A 21,623-nucleotide genomic window follows, 5' to 3' on the forward strand; every position below is an offset into this window, starting at 1 on the left:
AAAACAACTTTTGTTTTAGTAAAAAAAAAAAAAAAGCTTATACTTACCCCCAGCCGTAGTCATACGATCCTCATTTCATCCCATGTGACTGCTGCAGCAAATCTAAGGCTGCTGCGATCACATTGACTACAGCGTCGTCCCAGGAGGCCGTGCTATGCTCAGAAGAGAAGGATGTGTCGCCACGCCATGACTACGGTAAGTATAAACTTTTTTTTTTTTTTACTATTCCTGCAGGATTTCCGCTCAAAAAACTGCACAATTCCCTGCAGCTTCCAGGAGGGATATGCTGTGTACTTTTACGCACAGTATTCCTCAGGTGTTATTCCTACCCTTACGGTTTTAGATCACCATGGATACTGAGATTAACCCCTTACTGCCCTATACCACCAGGGATACTGATATTAGACCAAGAGGGATGTTTAAATTAACCATTTTTACTGCCCTAGATCACAAGGGATTGGCCTTAACCCCTCCTCTAGGCCACCAGGGATGCTTACATTACTGCTGACATGTTCCCTTAAAGATCCCTGTGGAATCTCACAGCTAGTTTTAGAGGTACCAATAAACTTGCACATCTTCTTTAAGTTTATTTAGAAGTAAAATATTCCTGAAAAAATAATATATATAGATATATATCTATATATAAGAACCATGTAGGTGATAATATTATAGGACATGCAACTGTAATTATAAAATTTGTGACATTCTGATTATTGAATGACAAACCACCATGGCATTGATGTAGCAAAAAAATTAATCCAATATTGCATGTTATGACCTCATTCACGAGTTTCCAGAGTCACTTTTGCGCTTTTACGGAAGGTTTTCTTAGTGTTACTCTGGTAATATACTCCAATGCATTTGCAGGAAGAGTAAGGCATAAAGTCTTGTTAACTTTTCTCCTGTCTATTGCGGTTGAGAACAGCCTTAGGGGTAAATTCCATCTTTTCTTTTAAGCTGATGACTTTAGTAAGATCACGTCCTGCTGCTTCTTGTAATGCCCTTTCCTCTCTCTTTTCCAGAATGCTCTGCTCCTCCACAGTCTGTTGTGGTGTCCCACGAATAAACCACTCCAGTTGGTATCCTACTGCACCAACCACAAGTGCCACTGGAAAAGTAACATACGGGGCATATGTCCTTAGGGCAACCCATAACACAGGCCACATGGTTCCTCAGGTATCTGTAATGTTATCGAGAAGAAGGCCAAATCCAAGTGAAGACCTACAGATATAAAGAAGACGAAAATATAAATTAATTACTGTAACACTTGATTTACAGTATAATTACCGGTTTGATATAGTTAAAGGGGTATTCCAGCATTTTTCACCTATCCACTGGATAGGTGAAAAAATGCTAGATTGGTGGGGGGTCTAACTGCAAGATGACAGGTAGGAGAAGTTCAAATTGAGCAGGCACGGTAACGCTCCATTCAATACTATGGGGCTGACAGAAACAGTCGAGCGCAAGGCCTAATAGGCACATACACATGGCAGACCTGGAGGCGCCAATGGGGGGAAAGAGGTAGCCCCATCCGTCTGTTAACCTCCTTAGGTGCCGCGGTTGATATGGACTGTAATATCTAAGGATTTAAAAACTCTGATCCGAGCTGTTATCTCCAATCAAGGCCAGTGGATAAGTGATAAAGGGGTATTCCGGTTACTACAAGTAAGGGCCTGTTCACATCAGCGTTGGCTTTCCGTTGAGGGGTTCCGTAGGAGTTTTCCGTCTTGTGAACCCCTCAACAGAAAGGCAAACGGTAACCTTAGCTTCCGTTTGCATCACCATTGATATCAATGCTGACGGAAATATTGCTAATGGTTTCCATTTGTCACCATTCCGGCAGGTTTCTGTTTTTGTGACGGAATCAATAGCGCAATCAATTCGGTCAAAAAAACGGAAACCATTAGCAATGTTTCCGTCACCATTGATATCAATGGTGATGCAAACGGAAGCGAAGGTTTCCATTTGACTTTCCGTTGAGGGGTTCACTCAACGGAAACCTCAGACGGAATCCCTTAACGGAAAGTGAACGCTGATGTAAACCGGCCCTTAAGTGTTTAGTTCCCTGTCACTAACCGCACTATGCAAATGTTTCTGCACTTGTCTTGTTCTAAGGGTATGGTCACATGCCAGACTAAAAGCATCTGAAAATACAGAGTTGTGCAACCTGCACTTTTTTTGCGGCCGTTTTTTTACGCAGCCATTTTTCAAAACAGCCGCGTAAAAACCGGCCCGTCGGAACAGAACGCAGTTGTTTGGAGCCGTTCTGCTTACGACTTTTCGGCCGTTTACGGCTCGAAAAACGCCCAAAATTAGCCTGTGTGAACATACCCTCATAGAAACCTCTGGCAACATAATTGCAAGTGTTACATAGGGCAAGTGGTGATTCTGGGAGGATATGATCTGAGTCTTCCTGAACGTGCAGATCATTGATACTACTGATGGCCAGAAGCTGTACGTAGTGACTAACTTAGATTTTACGTTAAGTTGCGCTGTGTTTTGACAGGAAGGTTAAAAAAAACTAAAATAAAAAGCCAACTGAATTCTGAGAGACCTGTTATAAGTCATTGGGATCAGTCAGGTTCCATTAGGATCCATTCAAAAATGGATAAAAAAATCTGTCATGTCCATATTGGATCCTGTAAAAACGGAATCATGATGCCAGTGTGAACAGTCTGATTAATCCCTAGTGCTCTGTCACAGGAAGTGAGCTCGAACCAGACCAGGCAGGTGTCGGATGTTTTATACAGCCAACATCCACCTGCAACAGGCGGGATCAGAGATAACTTTGATTCCCTACTTTTAACCCCTTAGATGCTGCGGTTAAAAGTGGCTGCGGCATCTGAGTAGTTAGACAAAGACTGGGGTGCCGATCAGTTGTAACGGCAGCCGGAGGCCTAGTGAAGGCATCCAGGTCTGCCTTCTGTGACCTACTATTATGGCGGATTCACACGCGGCAGAAATTTCTGCGCCTGAAAATCTGTTTCATTCATCTGAAGGGATCTTGCAGAAATCCATGCGCTTGCTGCTGAAATAACGCCATCTAGATGAGTGGCACTGATTTTCAGTTGCAGAAATTTCTGCAACATAATCTGACATGTGAATCCACCCTTGGGCCCTGTTCACATGGACGAATTTCATTCATCTGAAGGGATCTTGCAGAAATCCATGCGCTTGCTGCTGAAATAACGCCATCTAGATGAGTGGCACTGATTTTCAGTTGCAGAAATTTCTGCAACATAATCTGACACATGTGAATCCACCCTTGGGCCCTGTTCACATGGACGAATTTGGAGGTAGAAAAAAAACTGCCGCAGATTTTGACCTACCTGCACTTTCTTGCCACAGTTGTTGCGGCTAGAGGGCCGTGGGCAAAAAACACCACGGAAAACGCTTTCTATGCCTCCCATTGATTTCAACAGGAGGTCAGAGGCGGTACCGCGGCAAGAAAGAACACTGTACGGGAGAAACACGCTTCTGCCTCCCATTGAAATGAAGGAAAGGAGGTTAAAGCAGTTTTATGACCCGGTTTTCGCATCAAAATCAGCACCAAAAAACTCAGCGTAAACTGGGCCTTAAAGGGTAAATAGACGTTCAACAAACTTATGACATGTCATAGTCCAAGCATTGAGACCCCCACCAATCGCTTTAACGAAGCGGCAGAAGTGCTTGTGTGAGCGCTGAGCCGCTTTATTTCTGTTTGGCTTTTTCCGGAAATCAATGTAGCGGTGTACGGGCTCAATAGAAAGTCTATGAGCCCGTACACCACTATATCCGCTTTCTTGAAAAAGCCGAACAGAAATAAAGAGGCTCAGCGCTCACACGAACATTTCTGCCGCTTTGTTATAGGGATTGGTGGTGGTCTCGGTGCTCGGACCCCTACCAATCAAAACTTCTGACATGTCACTATGACATGTCAGAAGTTTGTTGAACGTTTAGTTACCCTTTAGGGTATGTGCACACGATGAGAGGCTTTTACGGCTGAAATGACAGACTGTTTTCAGGAGAAAACAGCTGCCTCGTTTCAGCCGTAAATGCTCCTCCTAGCATTTTGCGAGGCTTCTCTGACAGCCGTAAATTTTGAGCTGTGCTTCATTGAGTTAAATGAAGTACGGCTCAAATTACGTCTGAAAGAAGTGTCCTGCACTTCTTTTGCCGAGGCTGTATTTTTACGCGACGCGTAAATGACAGGTTGTCTGCACAGTACGTTGGCAAACCCATTCAAATGAATGGGCAGATGTTTGCCGACGTATTGTAGCCCTATTTTCAGACGGAAAAATGAGGCATAATACGCCTCGTTTACGTCTGAAAATAGGTCGTGTGAACCCAGCCTTAAGCTTCGTCAGAGGCCAAGATTTAGGCTGGATTCACACGACTATGTTACGTCCGTTAAGGACGCAACTTATTTCGGCCGCAAGTCCCGGACCGAACACACTGCAGGGAGCCGGGCTACTAGCATGATAGTTCTGTACGATGCTAGGAGTCCCTGCCTCTCCGTGGAACTACTGTCCCATACAGAAAACATGATTTCAGTACGGGACAGTTGTCCGGCAGAGAGGCAGGGACTCCTAGCATCGTACATAAGTATGATGCTAGGAGCCGGCTCCCTGCAGTGTGTTCGGTCCGGGACTTGCGGCCGAAATACGTTCCGTCCTTTACGGACTGAACATGCTCGAGTGAATCCAGCATAATTGGTATCGCTGCACTATTAAAGAACTATGTTAATTAAGAAGCAGGGTGAATGCTGTAGGAAAAAAAAATAAAATTCACAATGCCAGAATTGATTATTTTCGGTCTGCTCCCTTCACCACAAAAATGAAATAAAAAGTGATCAAAAAAAGTCGTATGCACCCTAAAATTTTACTAATAAAAACGACAGCTCACCCCGCAAAAAGCAAGCCCTCCACAGAGCTCAATCGATACAAAAATAAAAAGGTTATGGGTCTCAGAACATGGTGAGAATTTTCTCACTACATTTAGACCTGATTCACACGAACGCTGCGCATCTCGGACATGAAAAACTACTGTTTTTCACGTCCGAGGTACATCCGTGCTCAGCGCTGCGGGACGCGATGTCACGCATCCCCCACAGTTGAGAGTCTATGGAGGGATGCGTGAAAAGATGGGACATGTCCTATTTTCCCACGGACCCTTCACACGGTCCGTTGAAACAACGGCTGTGTGAACGGCCACATTGAATAACATAGGTCCGTGGGACGGTCGCTGTTTCAATTGCCGTCCCACGGACTTTTAACATGTTTGTGTGAATCAGGCCTTAATGGTATGATCAAAAAACAACCCTCATACGTCTGTGTCAACGGAAACGGAAAAAAGCTAAGCCTCTTAAAATGTGGGGAGAAAATAAAAAAAATAAAAAATAAAAAAAAAACGGTTGTCATTTTTAACAGCACCATTTATTGTACCATAAAATGTATTAAAAAGCGGCGGAAAAAAACGGCATGTTAACTGCAGGTCAATACGATTACAACAATGCCAAATTTATATAGTTTACTACTTTAACAAAAGTATAAACTCTTTGTTAAAAGAAAACAAAATTGTTTAGAGGACGCATTATTTTTATTAATTTATTTGTTGATGTAGCGGTGTGGGGAATATCTTTTTGCGGTAGTTTTTATTTGTACCATCTTTGGGTACATGCGAGTTTTTGATCACTTTTATTTTAAAAAAATTAATGGGGGGGGATGCAAGCTGACTAAAAAGAGAAATAAATCGCTGCGATTCCGCTGCAAAAGTCGCAACACTTGGCTTTCTGTCGCAGGTTTTGCATCCCCATTAAATTCAAATGGGGAAAACCCGAAACAGGAAATCAACAAAAACGCAGCATAAATTGGCATGCTGCAGATTGAAATTCCACACTGCAGGTCAATTAATGTTTACGCAGCGTGGGCATGAGATTTTCTTAATCTCATCCACTTTGCGGCTACAGTAAATGATGCGGAATTTCCGCACAGAATTTTGTTGCAGAAATTCTGCAGCGTTTTACGCAACTTGGGAACCCGGCCTAAACCTCAGCTCAATAATGACATGCTGGTGGTTTAGTGGCTCCAAACCTAGTGACAGGTTAATTTTAAGGGGTTAAAAGCTATGTACACTTTTGAACGCACTGCTTTTTTTTTTGGTATTATTTTTAAGTCAATGCTTTGGGTGATTCGAAACATTTTTTTAATTGACTTATTAAAACTTTTGTTTCGTTTTTCCCGATAAAGCTTCCATGTATCCTATATACATAGAAGCTGTAACGTTTGCGATCAGCTGAATCTGACTCAGCCGGGAGCAGGTCCTGTGTGTGTCACACATAGGATCACCATAATATCGATCACATCCAAGTTCATCAAGCACAGAATCGCAATAATATTGATCACAGCAGAGTGGATGAGATTTCAACAAATTTCATCCACATGCTGTGAAAAACATCCGTGGAGGTAGGGTAGAAATACACAGTGTAAACACTGCATCAGCAGCGTAAGGCTAGATTCACACGAACGTGTCCATTTTGCGCGTGTAAAAAATGCAGCGTTTTTCTTCAGTTGCAATTCCGTGTGCCATCAGTGTGTGTTCCGTGTGGCATCCGTTTTTGAGGTCAGTGTTGGTGCACATTTATTTTGTTATTTAGCAGCTGGTGCGTGAATCATGGACAGCACCCGGAAGACGTCCGTGATTTTCATGCACCCATTGACTTCAATTGATGCGTGATATGCAAAAATGCACCAAAATAGGACACGCCGCGAGTTTCACGCAACGGAAACACGCTGCGTGAAAAATCACGCATGACCGTATAGCCCCATTGAATTGCATAAGTCCATGTGCTGTCCGTTGTTTTCACGCACAGCATACCGACGTATACAACGTTTGTGTGAATCAAGCCTAATACACAGTAGCAGCAGTGTGGGTGAGATTTGAACAAATCTCATCCTCACGCAGCGGAAAAAAATCTGGCAAAAAAAAAAGTTCATAAATTGATCTGCGATGCGGTTTTTGATGCCGCAGCATGTCAATGAATGCTCTTGAATGGCTGCTTTTCTGTTGCGGGTTTTCCCCATCGAATTCAATGGGTTGGTAAAACCCACCACAAAGTGCTATGTGTTGCGAATTTTGTGGCAGAAAAGCTGCAATTCTGCAGCAAAAATCGCAAATTTAAAGAGGCTCTGTCACCAGATTTTGCAACCCCTATCTGCTATTGCAGCAGATAGGCGCTGCAATGTAGATAAGAGTAACGGTTTTATTTTTAAAAAACGAGCATTTTTGGCAAAGTTATGACCATTTTTGTATTTATGCAAATGAGGCTTGCAAAAGTACAACTGGGCGTGTTTAAAAGTAAAAGTCCAAGTGGGCGTGTATTATGTGCGTACATCGGGGCGTTTTTACTTCTTTTACTAGCTGGGCGTTCTGACGAGAAGTATCATCCACTTCTCTTCAGAACGCCCAGCTTCTGCCAGATCACGCTGTGACGTCACTCACAGGTCCTGCATCGTGTCGGACGAGTGAGGACACATCGGCACCAGAGGCTACAGATGATTCTGCAGCAGCATCAGCAGGTAAGTAGCTACATCGACTTACCTGCAAACGCCGATGCTGCTGCAGAATCAAATGTAGCCTCTGGTGCCGATGTGTCCTCACTCGTCCGACACGATGCAGGACCTGTGAGTGACGTTACAGCGTGATCTCTCGAGAACACGGCTGTGTCTGCACTGCCAGAAGCTGGGCGTTCTGAAGAGAAGTGGATGATACTTCTATACACAACACCCAGCTAGTAAAAGTAGTAAAAACGCCCCGATGTACGCACATAATACACGCCCACTTGGACTTTTGCAAGCCTCATTTACATAAATACAAAAATGGTCATAACTTGGCCAAAAATGCTTGTTTTTTAAAAATAAAAACGTTACTGTAATCTACATTGCAGCGCCTATCTGCTGCAATAGCAGATAGGGGTTGCAAAATCTGGTGACAGAGCCACTTTAAAATAAAAAATATATATATTTTTAAATTTGAAATAAATAAAGCTCATACTTACCCCCTGCAGTAGTCCTAGCGACGCGATCCTCTCTTCTGAGCGCAGTCCAGCCTCCTGGAATGACGTTTCATCCCATGTGACTGCTGTAGCCAATCAAATGCTGCAGCGGTCACATAGACTACATCATCATCACAGGAGGCCGGGCTGCGCTCAGGAGAGACACGTCACCATGACTACGGGCTGGTAAGTTCAAACTATTTGGTGAGGTTTTCCAGACAGAATTCCCTGTGGCTACCAGGGCGGGTACGCTGTGTAGTTTTACGCAGTGTATTCATCCTGATTCCGCCTAGTGCGTTCCTACCCAAATGGCTCATAAATCGACCTACGGTGCAGATTTTTAATCCGCAGTTTATCAATTTATGCCACAGAATTGTTGCACTTTTGTCCCATTGAGTTCATTGGGGAGCTAAAAGCCGCAAAAAAATTGCAAACGTTGTGTCTTTCTGCATTGGAAAAGCTGCAAATCAGTCGCAAAAATCATTTGATAATTTTTTCGGATCAAGTAAAATTTGTGTCCCCCTCCCTGATTGAACAAGTGAAGTTTATGTCCCCCTGCTTCCTCAGTGACATTAGGGAGATTTATCAAACTGTCTTATAGTAAGAATGTCCTTTGTTGCCCATAGCAACCCCACAGCTTTCATATATTAATGAGCTGAGGTAAAATGAAAGCTGGGCTCTGATTGGTTGCTATGGGCAACAAAGGACATTCTTGTTATAAGAAGAATTTTAAAATGGATGGACATTTTTTGGAGAAGACACTCCAGCCTATTATGTCTGGTACAAATAAAACCAATGTCATCGACTTCATAAAACAGCACTATTTACTTGAAAATAATCTGCACTGCGAAAACTGCCATCAACCTCGGCGTTGGATCGCTCGCCGCCAATGTTCTGATGGATATTCTTGGAAGTGTATTTAAAAGAACGGCGCGTCATCATGGGAATCCATCAGAAAGGGCTTTCTTTGAAAAATCGCACATCTCTCTGAAAAAGTGGCTACACATTACTTTGGTGTTTAGAAACCTCTGAAAAACAAGTTGCACAACTGACTGGAATATCCGAAACGCAGAGGCACATAATCTGCACAACTGACTGGAATATCTGACCACAGGGGGACATAATCTGCACAATTGACCCGAATATCCAAACGTAGGCGGACATAATCGTCACAAATGATTGGAACATGTGAACGCAGGGGGGACATAATCTTTACTTGATCCATCTCATTTGTGTCTAGTGAAGTTTATGTCCTAGGGGATAATCTTCACTTGATTTGATTTTTCTAGGTCGGATACGCTGTGTACTTTGCACAGCACATCCAACCTGTGAGAACATTCCCTTACCATGGTCTTGTGTGTTAGACTGGGTTCACACAACCTATTTTCAGACGTAAACGAGGCGTATTATGCCTCGTTTTACGTCTGAAAATAGGGCTACAATACGTTGGCAAATATCTGCCCATTCATTTGAATGGGTTTGCGGACGTACTGTGCAGACAACCTGTCATTTACGTGTCGTCGTTTGACAGCTATCAAACGACGACGCGTAAAAATACAGCCTCGTCAAAAGAAGTGCAGGACACTTCTTTCAGACGTAATTTGAGCCGTTCTTCATTGAAGTCAATGAAGAGCAGCTCAAAATTTACGGCTGTCAGAGAAGCCTGGCAAAATGCGAGGAGCATTTACGACTGAAACGAGGCAGCCTCTCATCGTGTGCACATACCCTTAGAGACACACTGGACTTGCTCTTAGTTTATCTAAACGGTCAGAATCGGATTTTAGCAAACTATATAGGTTCTATGGATAGCGCACACCTATCAGAAACTTCAATAAACTGCAATTCATGACATTTTTAGAATCACCTAAAACAGTGATGATAAAAAAAAGGGGGGGGGGGGCTTTCAAAAGTGAACACAGCCTATGAAGAGGTGTCCACCACCAGACAATTGTGGCAGTTTAATTGGTCGCTTGTATGAAACAGTAATGGCATATAAGTAGGATAACCCTATGAATAGAGTTTACAAGGGCAGCTTAAAACTGTATGGGCACAAATAAGAAAGAAAAAGCTTATAGTAAACCACACAAGTACAATGTACATTATTAGGAAATGATTACTGCTTTCTCACCACTCCATTGTAGCACATGTTAAGGTCATAAAGCAAATAAGATATCAGATCGTGCTAACGTAATGTACAAGAAACACACACCTCAACTAGAATAACTGCCGAGCGGTTACCGGGCAAACTACAGCCCAAATACCGGGCACCCTGCTTATAATACGCACCTAAATGATAGTTCCTGGCAGGCTAAAGGACCTTCAATGACGACATGACCATGTGATCAGTCACATGTTCAGGAGGACTGTCAGGAGTGCTAGTAGAGGTCAGAGGGGACAGATTCTTATACGTCTGATCCTCAGGAGAAATGTATGTGTGGAGTCAGTGATGGACATGCAACTGATCTATAACAACTCTGTATGCGTAAGATCACTGGAGAACAGTTTTTTGCAACGCAGTACAGCTGTGTGTGTAACGTACGTGTGGTAAATATGAATAAGGGCATGTTCACACACTAAACGAAAAACGGCTTTAAAATACGGAGCCGTTTTCAATGGCATTTCATCCGTTTTTTAAGCATCAAGCGGTTTTTGATGCGTTTTTGGAGCTTCTTTTCTACGGCTCAAGAAGTGATATGTACAGATACATTCCATAGGAAAGGAATACCACCAAGAACAAGGATGAGCTGCACACAAAAGACAATTATTATTAGAAGCAAAACACTCATTTAACAAAAATAAATAAACATGGCTTCACGCACGGACAATAGAATAAAAAATGAGTGTTTGTAACGGAGGCGGACAGCTGCATCTGACTCTTAGGCTATGTTCACACGGAGTATTTTGCCGAGTTTTTTGACGCGGAAACCGCGTCGCAAAACTCGGCAAAAACAGCCCGAGAACGCCTCCCATTGATTTCAATGGGAGGCGTCGGCGTCTTTTTCCCGCGAGCAGTAAAACTGCCTCGCGGGAAAAAGAAGCGACATGCCCTATCTTCGGGCGCTTCCACCTCTGACCTCCCATTGACTTCAATGGGAGGCAGAGAAAGCGTATTTCGCGCTGTTTTATGCCCGCGGCGCTCAATGGCCGCGGGCGAAAATCGGCGTGCAGGGAGAGGAAAATCTGCCTCAGAGTTCCAAACTGAATTTTGAGGCAGATATTCCTCCCCCAAAATACTCCGTGTGAACATCCCCTAAGGCTGGGTTCACACAACCTATTTTCAGACGTAAACGAGGCGTATTATGCCTCGTTTTATATCTGAAAATAGGGCTACAATACGTCGGCAAACATCTGCCCATTCATTTGAATGGGTTTGCCGACGTACTGTGCAGACGACCTGTCATTTACGCGTCGTTGTTTGACAGCTGTCAAACGACGACGCGTAAAAATACAGCCTCGTCAAAAGAAGTGCAGGACACTTCTTTCAGACGTAATTTGAGCCGTTCTTCATTGAACTCAATGAAGCACAGCTCAAAATTTACGGCTGTCAGAGAAGCCTCGCAAAATGCTAGGAGCAGCATTTACGACTGAAACGAGGCAGCTGTTTTCTCCTGAAAACTGTCTGTCTTTTCAGACGTAAAAGCCTCTCATCGTGTGCACATACCCTAAGGGTATGTTCACATGGCTTAGCAAAAAACGACTGAAAATACGCAGCTGTTTTCAAGGGAAAACAGCTCCTGATTTTCAGCCGTTTTTTTAGGAACTTGTGTTTTTCACGGCCGTTTTCGGAGCTGTTTTTCCATAGAGTCAATGAGAAACGGCTCCAAAAACGGCTTAAGAAGTGACATGCACTTCTTTTTCGCGGCCGTTTTTTCAAACGCCCTGTCGGAACAGAACGCCGTTTTTCCAATTGAAATCAATGGGCAGATTTTAGGAGGAGTTATGCTTCCGATTTTTCGGTCGTTTTTTGGCAGTTTACGGCCCGAAAAACGGCCAAAAATAAGCCAAGGGAAAACAGCTCCCGATTTTCAGACTTTTTTTTTTAAGCCACTCGCATTTTTCGCAGCTTTTTTACGGCCGTTTTTGGAGCTGTTTTTCTAGAGTCAATGAAAACCGGCTCAAGAAGTGACATACACTTCTTTTTCACGGGTGTCATTTTACGCACCATTTTTCGAAAAAAACGCCCCGTCGGAACAGAACGTATTTCCCATTGAAATCAATGGGCAGATCTTTGTAGGCGTTCTGCTCCTGTTTTTTCAGGCGTTTTTCAAGACGTAAACGCCCCGAAATATGCCTGAAAACACTACGTGTGCGCATGCCCTTAAAGGCAACCTTTCACCTTACCATACATGTGCAGCTGAGTGCAGCATGTAATAGGCCAGGCTTCACAAAAATTCTCTCATTCTACATTTTTTCCTATCTTCCTCCATTACTTACCGTTATATTTGGTGCCCGATATGTAAATAAGCCCCTGTACTGTCAGTGGGGCGTTTCTATCTAACTAAATGGCAAGGGGGCATGATCTCTTTGCTCTGACACTGTCCAATCAGCTACGGACAGTGTCAGGCCGTCTTGCGCTGTGTTCCTTCCCGCGAGAACACATAGACTGGTGGTTCTACAGAGAGCGCTCTCTCAGTCTGTGTGTGTTTTCGCGGGAAGGAACACAGCGCAAGCCGCCCCGGCACTGTCCGTAGTTGTTTGGACAGTATCAGAGCGAAGAGTATAACGCCCCCTTGCCATTTAGTTAGATAGAAACGCCCCATTGACTGTTCAGGGGGTTATTTAAATATCGGGCACCAAATATAACGGCACCGATATGTAAGAAATGGAGGAAGATAGTGAGAGAGTGTTTGTGAAGCCCTGCCCATTACATGCTGCACTCAGCTGCACGTGTATGGGCAGGTGAAAGGTTCTCTTTAAAGGGAATCTGTCACCACGTTATAGAGGCCATGTACAACTTTGAAATCTTTTTTTTTTTTTTTAAATAAAATTGTGCATTAGTGTCATTGGTGCAACTTCCTAAAAGAAGTTGCAAAAAGTAAAACTTTTTTTTAATAAAATGTATTTAGAATGTTATACCAATCACACTAATGCACAATTGTATTTAAAAAAAAGAGCTGTGGCAGGTCAGTTAATGTTAGCACAGTCTGATATACGTGGAATTTACACTTTATTAGTTGCATCGCCCTGTGAGCTAGGAGTCCTAATTCGTGAGCTGCAGACTCCCCCCTTACCACCCACTGCTGATGGACAGCTCTCCCCCCCCCCCTGCTGATGGACAGCTTTCCCCCCTGCTGATGGACAGCTTTCTCCCCTGCTGATGGACAGCTTTCTCCCCTGCTGATGGACAGCTTTCTCCCCTGCTGATGGGCAGCTTTCTCCCCTGCTGATGGACAGCTTTCTCCCCTCCTGATGGACAGCTTCCCCCCCCCCCCCGCTGATGGACAGCTTTCTCCTCTGCTGATGGACAGCTTTCTCCTCTGCTGATGGACAGCTTTCTCCCCTGCTGATGGGCAGCTTTCTCCCCTGCTGATGGGCAGCTTTCTCCCCTGCTGATGGACAGCTTTCTCCCCTCCTGATGGACAGCTTCCCCCCTGCTGATGGACAGCTTTCTCCCCTGCTGATGGACAGCTTTCTCCCCTGCTGATGGGCAGCTTTCTCCCCTGCTGATGGGCAGCTTTCTCCCCTGCTGATGGACAGCTTTCTCCTCTGCTGATGGACAGCTTTCTCACCTGCTGATGGACAGCTTTCTCCCCTGCTGATGGACAGCTTTCTCCCCTGCTGATGGACAGCTTTCTCCCCTGCTGATGGGCAGCTTTCTCCCCTGCTGATGGGCAGCTTTCTCCCCTGCTGATGGGCAGCTTTCTCCCCTCCTGATGATCAGCTTCCCCCCCCTGCTGATGGACAGCTTTCTCCTCTGCTGATGGACAGCTTTCTCCCCTGCTGATGGACAGCTTTCTCCCCTGCTGATGGGCAGCTTTCTCCCCTGCTGATGGACAGCTTTCTCCCCTGCTGATGGGCAGCTTTCTCCCCTGCTGATGGGCAGCTTTCTCCCCTGCTGATGGACAGCTTTCTCCCCTCCTGATGGACAGCTTCCCCCCCTGCTGATGTACAGCTTTCTCCCCTCCTGATCTACAGCTTTCTCCCCTGCTGATGGACAGCTTTCTCCCCTGCTGATGGACAGCTTTCTCCTCTGCTGATGGACAGCTTTCTCCTCTGCTGATGGACAGCTTTCTCCTCTGCTGATGGACAGCTTTCTCCTCTGCTGATGGACAGCTTTCTCCTCTGCTGATGGACAGCTTTCTCCCCTGCTGATGGACAGCTTTCTCCCCTGCTGATGGACAGCTTTCTCCCCTGCTGATGGACAGCTTTCTCCCCTGCTGATGGGCAGCTTTCTCCCCTGCTGATGGGCAGCTTTCTCCCCTGCTGATGGACAGCTTTCTCCCTCCTGATGGACAGCTTCCCCCCCCCTGCTGATGGACAGCTTTCTCCTCTGCTGATGGACAGCTTTCTCCCCTGCTGATGGGCAGCTTTCTCCCCTGCTGATGGACAGCTTTCTCCTCTGCTGATGGACAGCTTTCTCCTCTGCTGATGGACAGCTTTCTCCTCTGCTGATGGACAGCTTCCCCCCCCTGCTGATGGACAGCTTTCTCCTCTGCTGATGGACAGCTTTCTCCTCTGCTGATGGACAGCTTTCTCCCCTGCTGATGGACAGCTTTCTCCCCTGCTGATGGGCAGCTTTCTCCCCTGCTGATGGACAGCTTTCTCCCCTGCTGATGGACAGCTTTCTCCCCTGCTGATGGACAGCTTTCTCCCCTCCTGATGGACAGCTTCCCCCCATGCTGATGGCAGCTTTCTCCTCTGCTGATGGACAGCTTTCTCCCCTGCTGATGGGCAGCTTTCTCCCCTGCTGATGGGCAGCTTTCTCCCCTGCTGATGGGCAGCTTTCTCCCCTGCTGATGGACAGCTTTCTCCCCTGCTGATGGACAGCTTTCTCCCCTCCTGATGGACAGCTTCCCCCCATGCTGATGGCAGCTTTCTCCTCTGCTGATGGACAGCTTTCTCCCCTGCTGATGGACAGCTTCCCCCCCCCCTGCTGATGGACAGCTTTCTCCTCTGCTGATGGACAGCTTTCTCCCCTGCTGATGGACAGCTTTCTCCCCTGCTGATGGGCAGCTTTCTCCCCTGCTGATGGACAGCTTTCTCCCCTGCTGATGGACAGCTTCCCCCCTGCTGATTTACAGCTTTCTCCCCTGCTGATGGACAGCTTTCTCCTCTGCTGATGGACAGCTCTCTCCTCTGCTGATGGACAGCTTTCTCCTCTGCTGATGGACAGCTTTCTCCTCTGCTGATGGACAGCTTTCTCCTCTGCTGATGGAAAGCTTTCTCCTCTGCTGATGGACAGCTTTCTCCCCTGCTGATAAACAGCTTTCTCCCCTGCTGATGGACAGCTTTCTCCCCTGCTGATGGGCAGCTTTCTCCCCTGCTGATGGGCAGCTTTCTCCCCTGCTGTTGGGCAGCTTTCTCCCCTGCTGATGGACAGCTTTCTCCCCTGCTGATGGACAGCTTTCTCCCCTGCTGATGGGCAGCTTTCTCCCCTTTTGATGGGCAGCTTTCTCCCCTGCTGATGGGCAGCTTTCTCCCCTCCTGATGGACAGCTTCCCCCCCTGCTGATGGACAGCTTTCTCCTCTGCTGATGGACAGCTTTCTCCCCTGCTGATGGGCAGCTTTCTCCCCTCCTGATGGACAGCTTTCTCCCCTGCTGATGGACAGCTTTCTCCTCTGCTGATGGACAGCTTTCTCCTCTGCTGATGGACAGCTTTCTCCTCTGCTGATGGACAGCTTTCTCCTCTGCTGATGGACAGCTTTCTCCCCTGCTGATGGACAGCTTTCTCCCCTGCTGATGGGCAGCTTTCTCCCCTGCTGATGGACAGCTTTCTCCCCTGCTACTGGACAGCTTTCTCCCCTGCTGATGGGCAGCTTTCTCCCCTGCTGATGGGCAGTTTTCTCCCCTGCTGATGGACAGCTTTCTCCCTCCTGATGGACAGCTTCCCCCCCCCCCTGCTGATGGACAGCTTTCTCCTCTGCTGATGGACAGCTTTCTCCCCTGCTGATGGGCAGCTTTCTCCCCTGCTGATGGACAGCTTTCTCCTCTGCTGATGGACAGCTTTCTCCTCTGCTGATGGACAGCTTCCCCCCCTGCTGATGGACAGCTTTCTCCTCTGCTGATGGACAGCTTTCTCCTCTGCTGATGGACAGCTTTCTCCCCTCCTGATGGACAGCTTCCCCCCCTGCTGATGGACAGCTTTCTCCTCTGCTGATGGACAGCTTTCTCCCCTGCTGATGGGCAGCTTTCTCCCCTGCTGATGGACAGCTTTCTCCTCTGCTGATGGACAGCTTTCTCCTCTGCTGATGGACAGCTTCCCCCCCCTGCTGATGGACAGCTTTCTCCTCTGCTGATGGACAGCTTTCTCCTCTGCTGATGGACAGCTTTCTCCCCTGCTGATGGACAGCTTTCTCTCCTGCTGATGGACAGCTTTCTCCCCTGCTGATGGGCAGCTTTCTCCCTTGCTGATGGACAGCTTTCTCCCCTGCTGATGGACAGCTTTCTCCCCTCCTGATGGACAGCTTCCCCCCATGCTGATGGCAGCTTTCTCCTCTGCTGATGGACAGTTTTCTCCCCTGCTGATGGACAGCTTCCCCCCCCCTGCTGATGGACAGCTTTCTCCTCTGCTGATGGACAGCTTTCTCCCCTGCTGATGGGCAGCTTTCTCCCCTGCTGATGGGCAGCTTTCTCCCCTGCTGATGGACAGCTTTCTCCCCTGCTGATGGACAGCTTCCCCCCCTGCTGAATTACAGCTTTCTCCCCTCCTGATGAAAAGCTTTCTCCCTTGCTGATGGACAGCTTTCTCCTCTGCTGATGGACAGCTTTCTCCTCTGCTGATGGACAGCTTTCTCCTCTGCTGATGGACAGCTTTCTCCCCTGCTGATAAACAGCTTTCTCCCCTGCTGATGGACAGCTTTCTCCCCTGCTGATGGGCAGCTTTCTCCCCTGCTGATGGGCAGCTTTCTCCCCTGCTGTTGGGCAGCTTTCTCCCCTGCTGATGGACAGCTTTCTCCCCTGCTGATGGACAGCTTTCTCCCCTGCTGATGGGCAGCTTTCTCCCCTTCTGATGGGCAGCTTTCTCCCCTGCTGATGGGCAGCTTTCTCCCCTCCTGATGGACAGCTTCCCCCCCTGCTGATGGACAGCTTTCTCCTCTGCTGATGGACAGCTTTCTCCCCTGCTGATGGGCAGCTTTCTCCCCTGCTGATGGGCAGCTTTCTCCCCTCCTGATGGACAGCTTTCTCCCCTGCTGATGGACAGCTTTCTCCTCTGCTGATGGACAGCTTTCTCCTCTGCTGATGGACAGCTTTCTCCTCTGCTGATGGACAGCTTTCTCCTCTGCTGATGGACAGCTTTCTCCTCTGCTGATGGACAGCTTTCTCCTCTGCTGATGGACAGCTTTCTCCTCTGCTGATGGGCAGCTTTCTCCCCTGCTGATGGGCAGCTTTCTCCCCTGCTGATGGGCAGCTTTCTCCCCTGCTGATGGACAGCTTTCTCCCTCCTGATGGACAGCTTCCCCCCCTGCTGATGGACAGCTTTCTCCTCTGCTGATGGACAGCTTTCTCCCCTGCTGATGGGCAGCTTTCTCCCCTGCTGATGGACAGCTTTCTCCTCTGCTGATGGACAGCTTTCTCCTCTGCTGATGGACAGCTTTCTCCCCTCCTGATGGACAGCTTCCCCCCCCTGCTGATGGACAGCTTTCTCCTCTGCTGATGGACAGATTTCTCCTCTGCTGATGGACAGCTTTCTCCCCTCCTGATGGACAGCTTCCCCCCCTGCTGATGGACAGCTTTCTCCTCTGCTGATGGACAGCTTTCTCCCCTGCTGATGGGCAGCTTTCTCCCCTGCTGATGGACAGCTTTCTCCTTTGCTGATGGACAGCTTTCTCCTCTGCTGATGGACAGCTTCCCCCCCCTGCTGATGGACAGCTTTCTCCTCTGCTGATGGACAGCTTTCTCCTCTGCTGATGGACAGCTTTCTCCCCTGCTGATGGACAGCTTTCTCCCCTGCTGATGGGCAGCTTTCTCCCCTGCTGATGGACAGCTTTCTCCCCTGCTGATGGACAGCTTTCTCCCCTGCTGATGGACAGCTTTCTCCCCTCCTGATGGACAGCTTCCCCCCATGCTGATGGCAGCTTTCTCCTCTGCTGATGGACAGCTTTCTCCCCTGCTGATGGGCAGCTTTCTCCCCTGCTGATGGGCAGCTTTCTCCCCTGCTGATGGACAGCTTTCTCCCCCCCTGCTGATGGACAGCTTTCTCCCCTGCTGATGGACAGCTTTCTCCCCTCCTGATGGACAGCTTCCCCCCATGCTGATGGCAGCTTTCTCCTCTGCTGATGGACAGCTTTCTCCCCTGCTGATGGACAGCTATCTCCTCTGCTGATGGACAGCTTTCTCCTCTGCTTAAGGACAGCTTTCTCCCCTGCTGATGGACAGCTTTTTCCCCTGCTGATGGACAGCTTTCTCCCCTCCTGATGTACAGCTTTCTCCCCTGCTGATGGACAGCTTTCTCCCCCCCTCATGCACATCTTCCCCCCCCCCTGCTGATGGACAGCTTTCCCCCCTGCTGATGGACAGCTTTCCCCCCTGCTGATGGACAGCTTTCTCCCCTGCTGATGGACAGCTTTCTCCCCTGCTGATGGGCAGCTTTCTCCCCTTCTGATGGGCAGCTTTCTCCCCTGCTGATGGGCAGCTTACTCCCCTCCTGATGGACAGCTTCCCCCCCTGCTGATGGACAGCTTTCTCCTCTGCTGATGGACAGCTTTCTCCCCTGCTGATGGGCAGCTTTCTCCCCTGCTTATGGGCAGCTTTCTCCCCTGCTGATGGACAGCTTTCTCCCCTGCTGATGGGCAGCTTTCTCCCCTCCTGATGTACAGCTTTCTCCCCTCCTGATGGACAGCTTCCCCCCATGCTGATGTCAGCTTTCTCCTCTGCTGATGGACAGCTTTCTCCCCTGCTGATGGACAGCTTTTTCCCCTGCTGATGTACAGCTTTCTCCCCTGCTGATGGACAGCTTTCTCCCCCCCTCATGCACATCTTCCCCCCCCCCTGCTGATGGACAGCTTTCCCCCCTGCTGATGGACAGATTTCTCCCCTGCTGATGGACAGCTTTCCCCCCTGCTGATGGACAGCTTTCCCCCCTGCTGATGGACAGCTTTCTCCTCTGCCAATGGACAGATTTCTCCCTATTAGGTCGGATTCACACGAGCGTGTGCGTTTTGCGCACGCAAAAAACACGGCGTTTTGCGTGCGCAAAAGGCACTTAACAGCTCCATGTGTCATGATTATATGGTGCGCGGCTGCGTGCTTTTCGCACAGCCGCCATCATTATGACACTCCGTTTGTATGTTTGTAAACAGAAAAGCACATGGTGCTTTTCTGTTTTCATTTATACTTTTGACTGCTGTTGCGCGAATCACGCGCGTCCCACGGAAGTGCTTCCATGTGGTGCGCGTGATTTTCACGCACCCATTGACTTCAATGGGCGCGTGATGAGCGAAATACGCACAAAGAACGGACATGTCGTGAGTTTACGCTGCGGACTCACGCTGCGTAAAAATCACGGACTGCCTGCACGGCCCCATAGACTAATATAGGTCCGTGTAAGGAGCGTGAAAATCACGCGCGTTTCACGGACGTATTTAACGTTCGTCTGAATAAGCCCTTAGTGTATGTTTGCAAGTTAAACAAAAAACGGCTGTAAAATACAAAGCTCTTTTCAAGGGAAAACAGCCTCTGATTCATCAGTTTTTTAAGCATCAAGCAATTTTTACAGCCGTTTTTGGAGCTGTTTTTCTATTGACTCAATGAAAATCGGCTTAAGAAGTGACATGCACATTTTTTTATGGGGCGGTTTGTTACACGCCGTTTTTTCAGACGGCCGCGTAAAATAAACGTGGGAGTGAAGCGCAGTTTATCCCATTGAAATCAATGGGCAGATGTTTGGAGGCGTTCAGCTTCTGGGTTTTTTAGCCATTTTTCGGGGCGTTTACATGCCCTAAAGGGTTTGTTCACATCTGCGTTGGGGTTCCATCAGACCTTTCCGTCAGGGGAACCCATGAACGGAAACCATAGCTTTCTTTTTGCATTACCATTTATTTCAACGGTAACGCTTCCGTTGTTAATGGTTTCCGTTTGTCTCCGTTCCTCGTAGTCAACGACACTATTGATTTCACAAAAAAAAACGGAAACAACAGAGACAAATGGAAACCATTAACAACGGAAACATTACCATTGAAATCAATGGTAATGCAAACGGAAAGCTATGGTTTCCGTTCGTAAGTTCCCCTGACGAAAAGGTGTGAGGGACCACGCGAATGGAACCCTGATGCAGATGTGAACGAAGCCTAAAGTAGGGGTGTGTGTGTATAAACACACACACACACACATATATATATATACACACATATACACTATATGGACAAAAGTAGTGGGACACACCTCTTAACCCCTTACTGACTGCCGATGTGCCTTTTCACATCGGTCAGTAATAGGCTTTATTCTATGTGCTGGGCGATCCTATGCCCAGCTGTTAACTTATAGCTGTGGAATTGGAGATAACATTAGTTACCCCTGCTATTGGAGAAGAAAACTGTTAGAAATTTGCATTTTAACACTATAAAACTATAACATTATACACAGTACAACACATTACATTGTAATAAAGTCAGGTTTATATTAGTATATACACCTATATATTTCCTGAACAACGCCTGCATATCAAAGACAAAAAATAGAAATAATTAAAGCCTGATCACTGTTTTTTTAGCTCTGTTTTTGAAGCGGAAACTGCTCCAAAAGAAGGCCGAAAACGCCTCCCATTGATTTCATGCCCTTTTTTCAGGTGCTTCTTTTTCTGACCTCCCAGTGACATCAATGGGAGGCAAAGAATGCGTTTTTGACAGAAAAACGGTGTGAAAAAAGTGTCAAAGAGAGTGCAGGCAGGTCAAAATCTGCCTCAAAATTCCTCAAGTATTTTGAGGCCGATTTTTCCGCCTGCAAAAGACTCTATGTGAACTAGGCTTACAATGTCCCAGCTCAAAGATACATTTAACAGACAAGCCACTTTGTTCAGAAATATAAATCTTTATTGTTACCACATATAATAAACATATATATATATACACAGTGGAGGAAATAAGTATTTGATCCCTTGCTGATTTTGTAAGTTTGCCCACTGTCAAAGTCATGAACAGTCTAGAATTTTTAGGCTAGGTTAATTTTACCAGTGAGAGATAGATTATATTTAAAAAAAAAAAGAAAAATCACATAGTCAAAATTATACATATTTATTTGCATTGTGCACAGAGAAATAAGTATTTGATCCCCTACCAACCATTAAGAGTTCAGCCTCCTCCAGACCAGTTACACTCTCCAAACCAACTTGGTGCCTGCATTAAAGACAGCTGTCTTACATGGTCACCTGTATAAAAGACTCCTGTCCACAGACTCAATTAATCAGTCTGACTCTAACCTCTACAACATGGGCAA

The 21,623-nt window shown here is 46.9% G+C and overlaps 1 protein-coding gene across 4 annotated transcripts; it reads right to left on the reverse strand.

Annotated features, from left to right (window-relative positions):
* Positions 1 to 567: 567 nt before the first annotated feature.
* Positions 568 to 10,402, reverse strand: SMIM12 (small integral membrane protein 12). 4 transcript variants are annotated; one of them, XM_075850503.1, is made up of 2 exons: positions 10,319 to 10,402; positions 568 to 1,221 (listed from the first exon to the last, which is right to left on the reverse strand). In XM_075850503.1, the coding sequence occupies exon 2, from the start codon at positions 1,164 to 1,166 to the stop codon at positions 891 to 893; it is 276 nt and encodes a 91-aa protein (XP_075706618.1). In that variant the 5' UTR covers positions 1,167 to 1,221; positions 10,319 to 10,402; the 3' UTR covers positions 568 to 890. The 4 variants fall into 4 exon arrangements, with proteins under 4 accessions (XP_075706618.1, XP_075706619.1, XP_075706621.1 ...); XM_075850504.1 differs by having other exon boundaries at positions 10,242 to 10,329; XM_075850506.1 differs by lacking the exon at positions 10,319 to 10,402 and adding an exon at positions 10,161 to 10,185.
* Between the last annotated feature and the right edge of the window lie 11,221 nt (positions 10,403 to 21,623).

This window comes from Rhinoderma darwinii, chromosome 2 (assembly GCF_050947455.1).
Source record: "Rhinoderma darwinii isolate aRhiDar2 chromosome 2, aRhiDar2.hap1, whole genome shotgun sequence".
Lineage (NCBI taxonomy): Eukaryota > Metazoa > Chordata > Amphibia > Anura > Rhinodermatidae > Rhinoderma > Rhinoderma darwinii.

Excerpts from the sequence above, each read along its gene's own strand:
- SMIM12 (XM_075850503.1), bottom strand. The coding sequence starts at position 1,166 with ATGTGGCCTGTGTTATGGGTTGCCCTAAGGACATATGCCCCGTATGTT.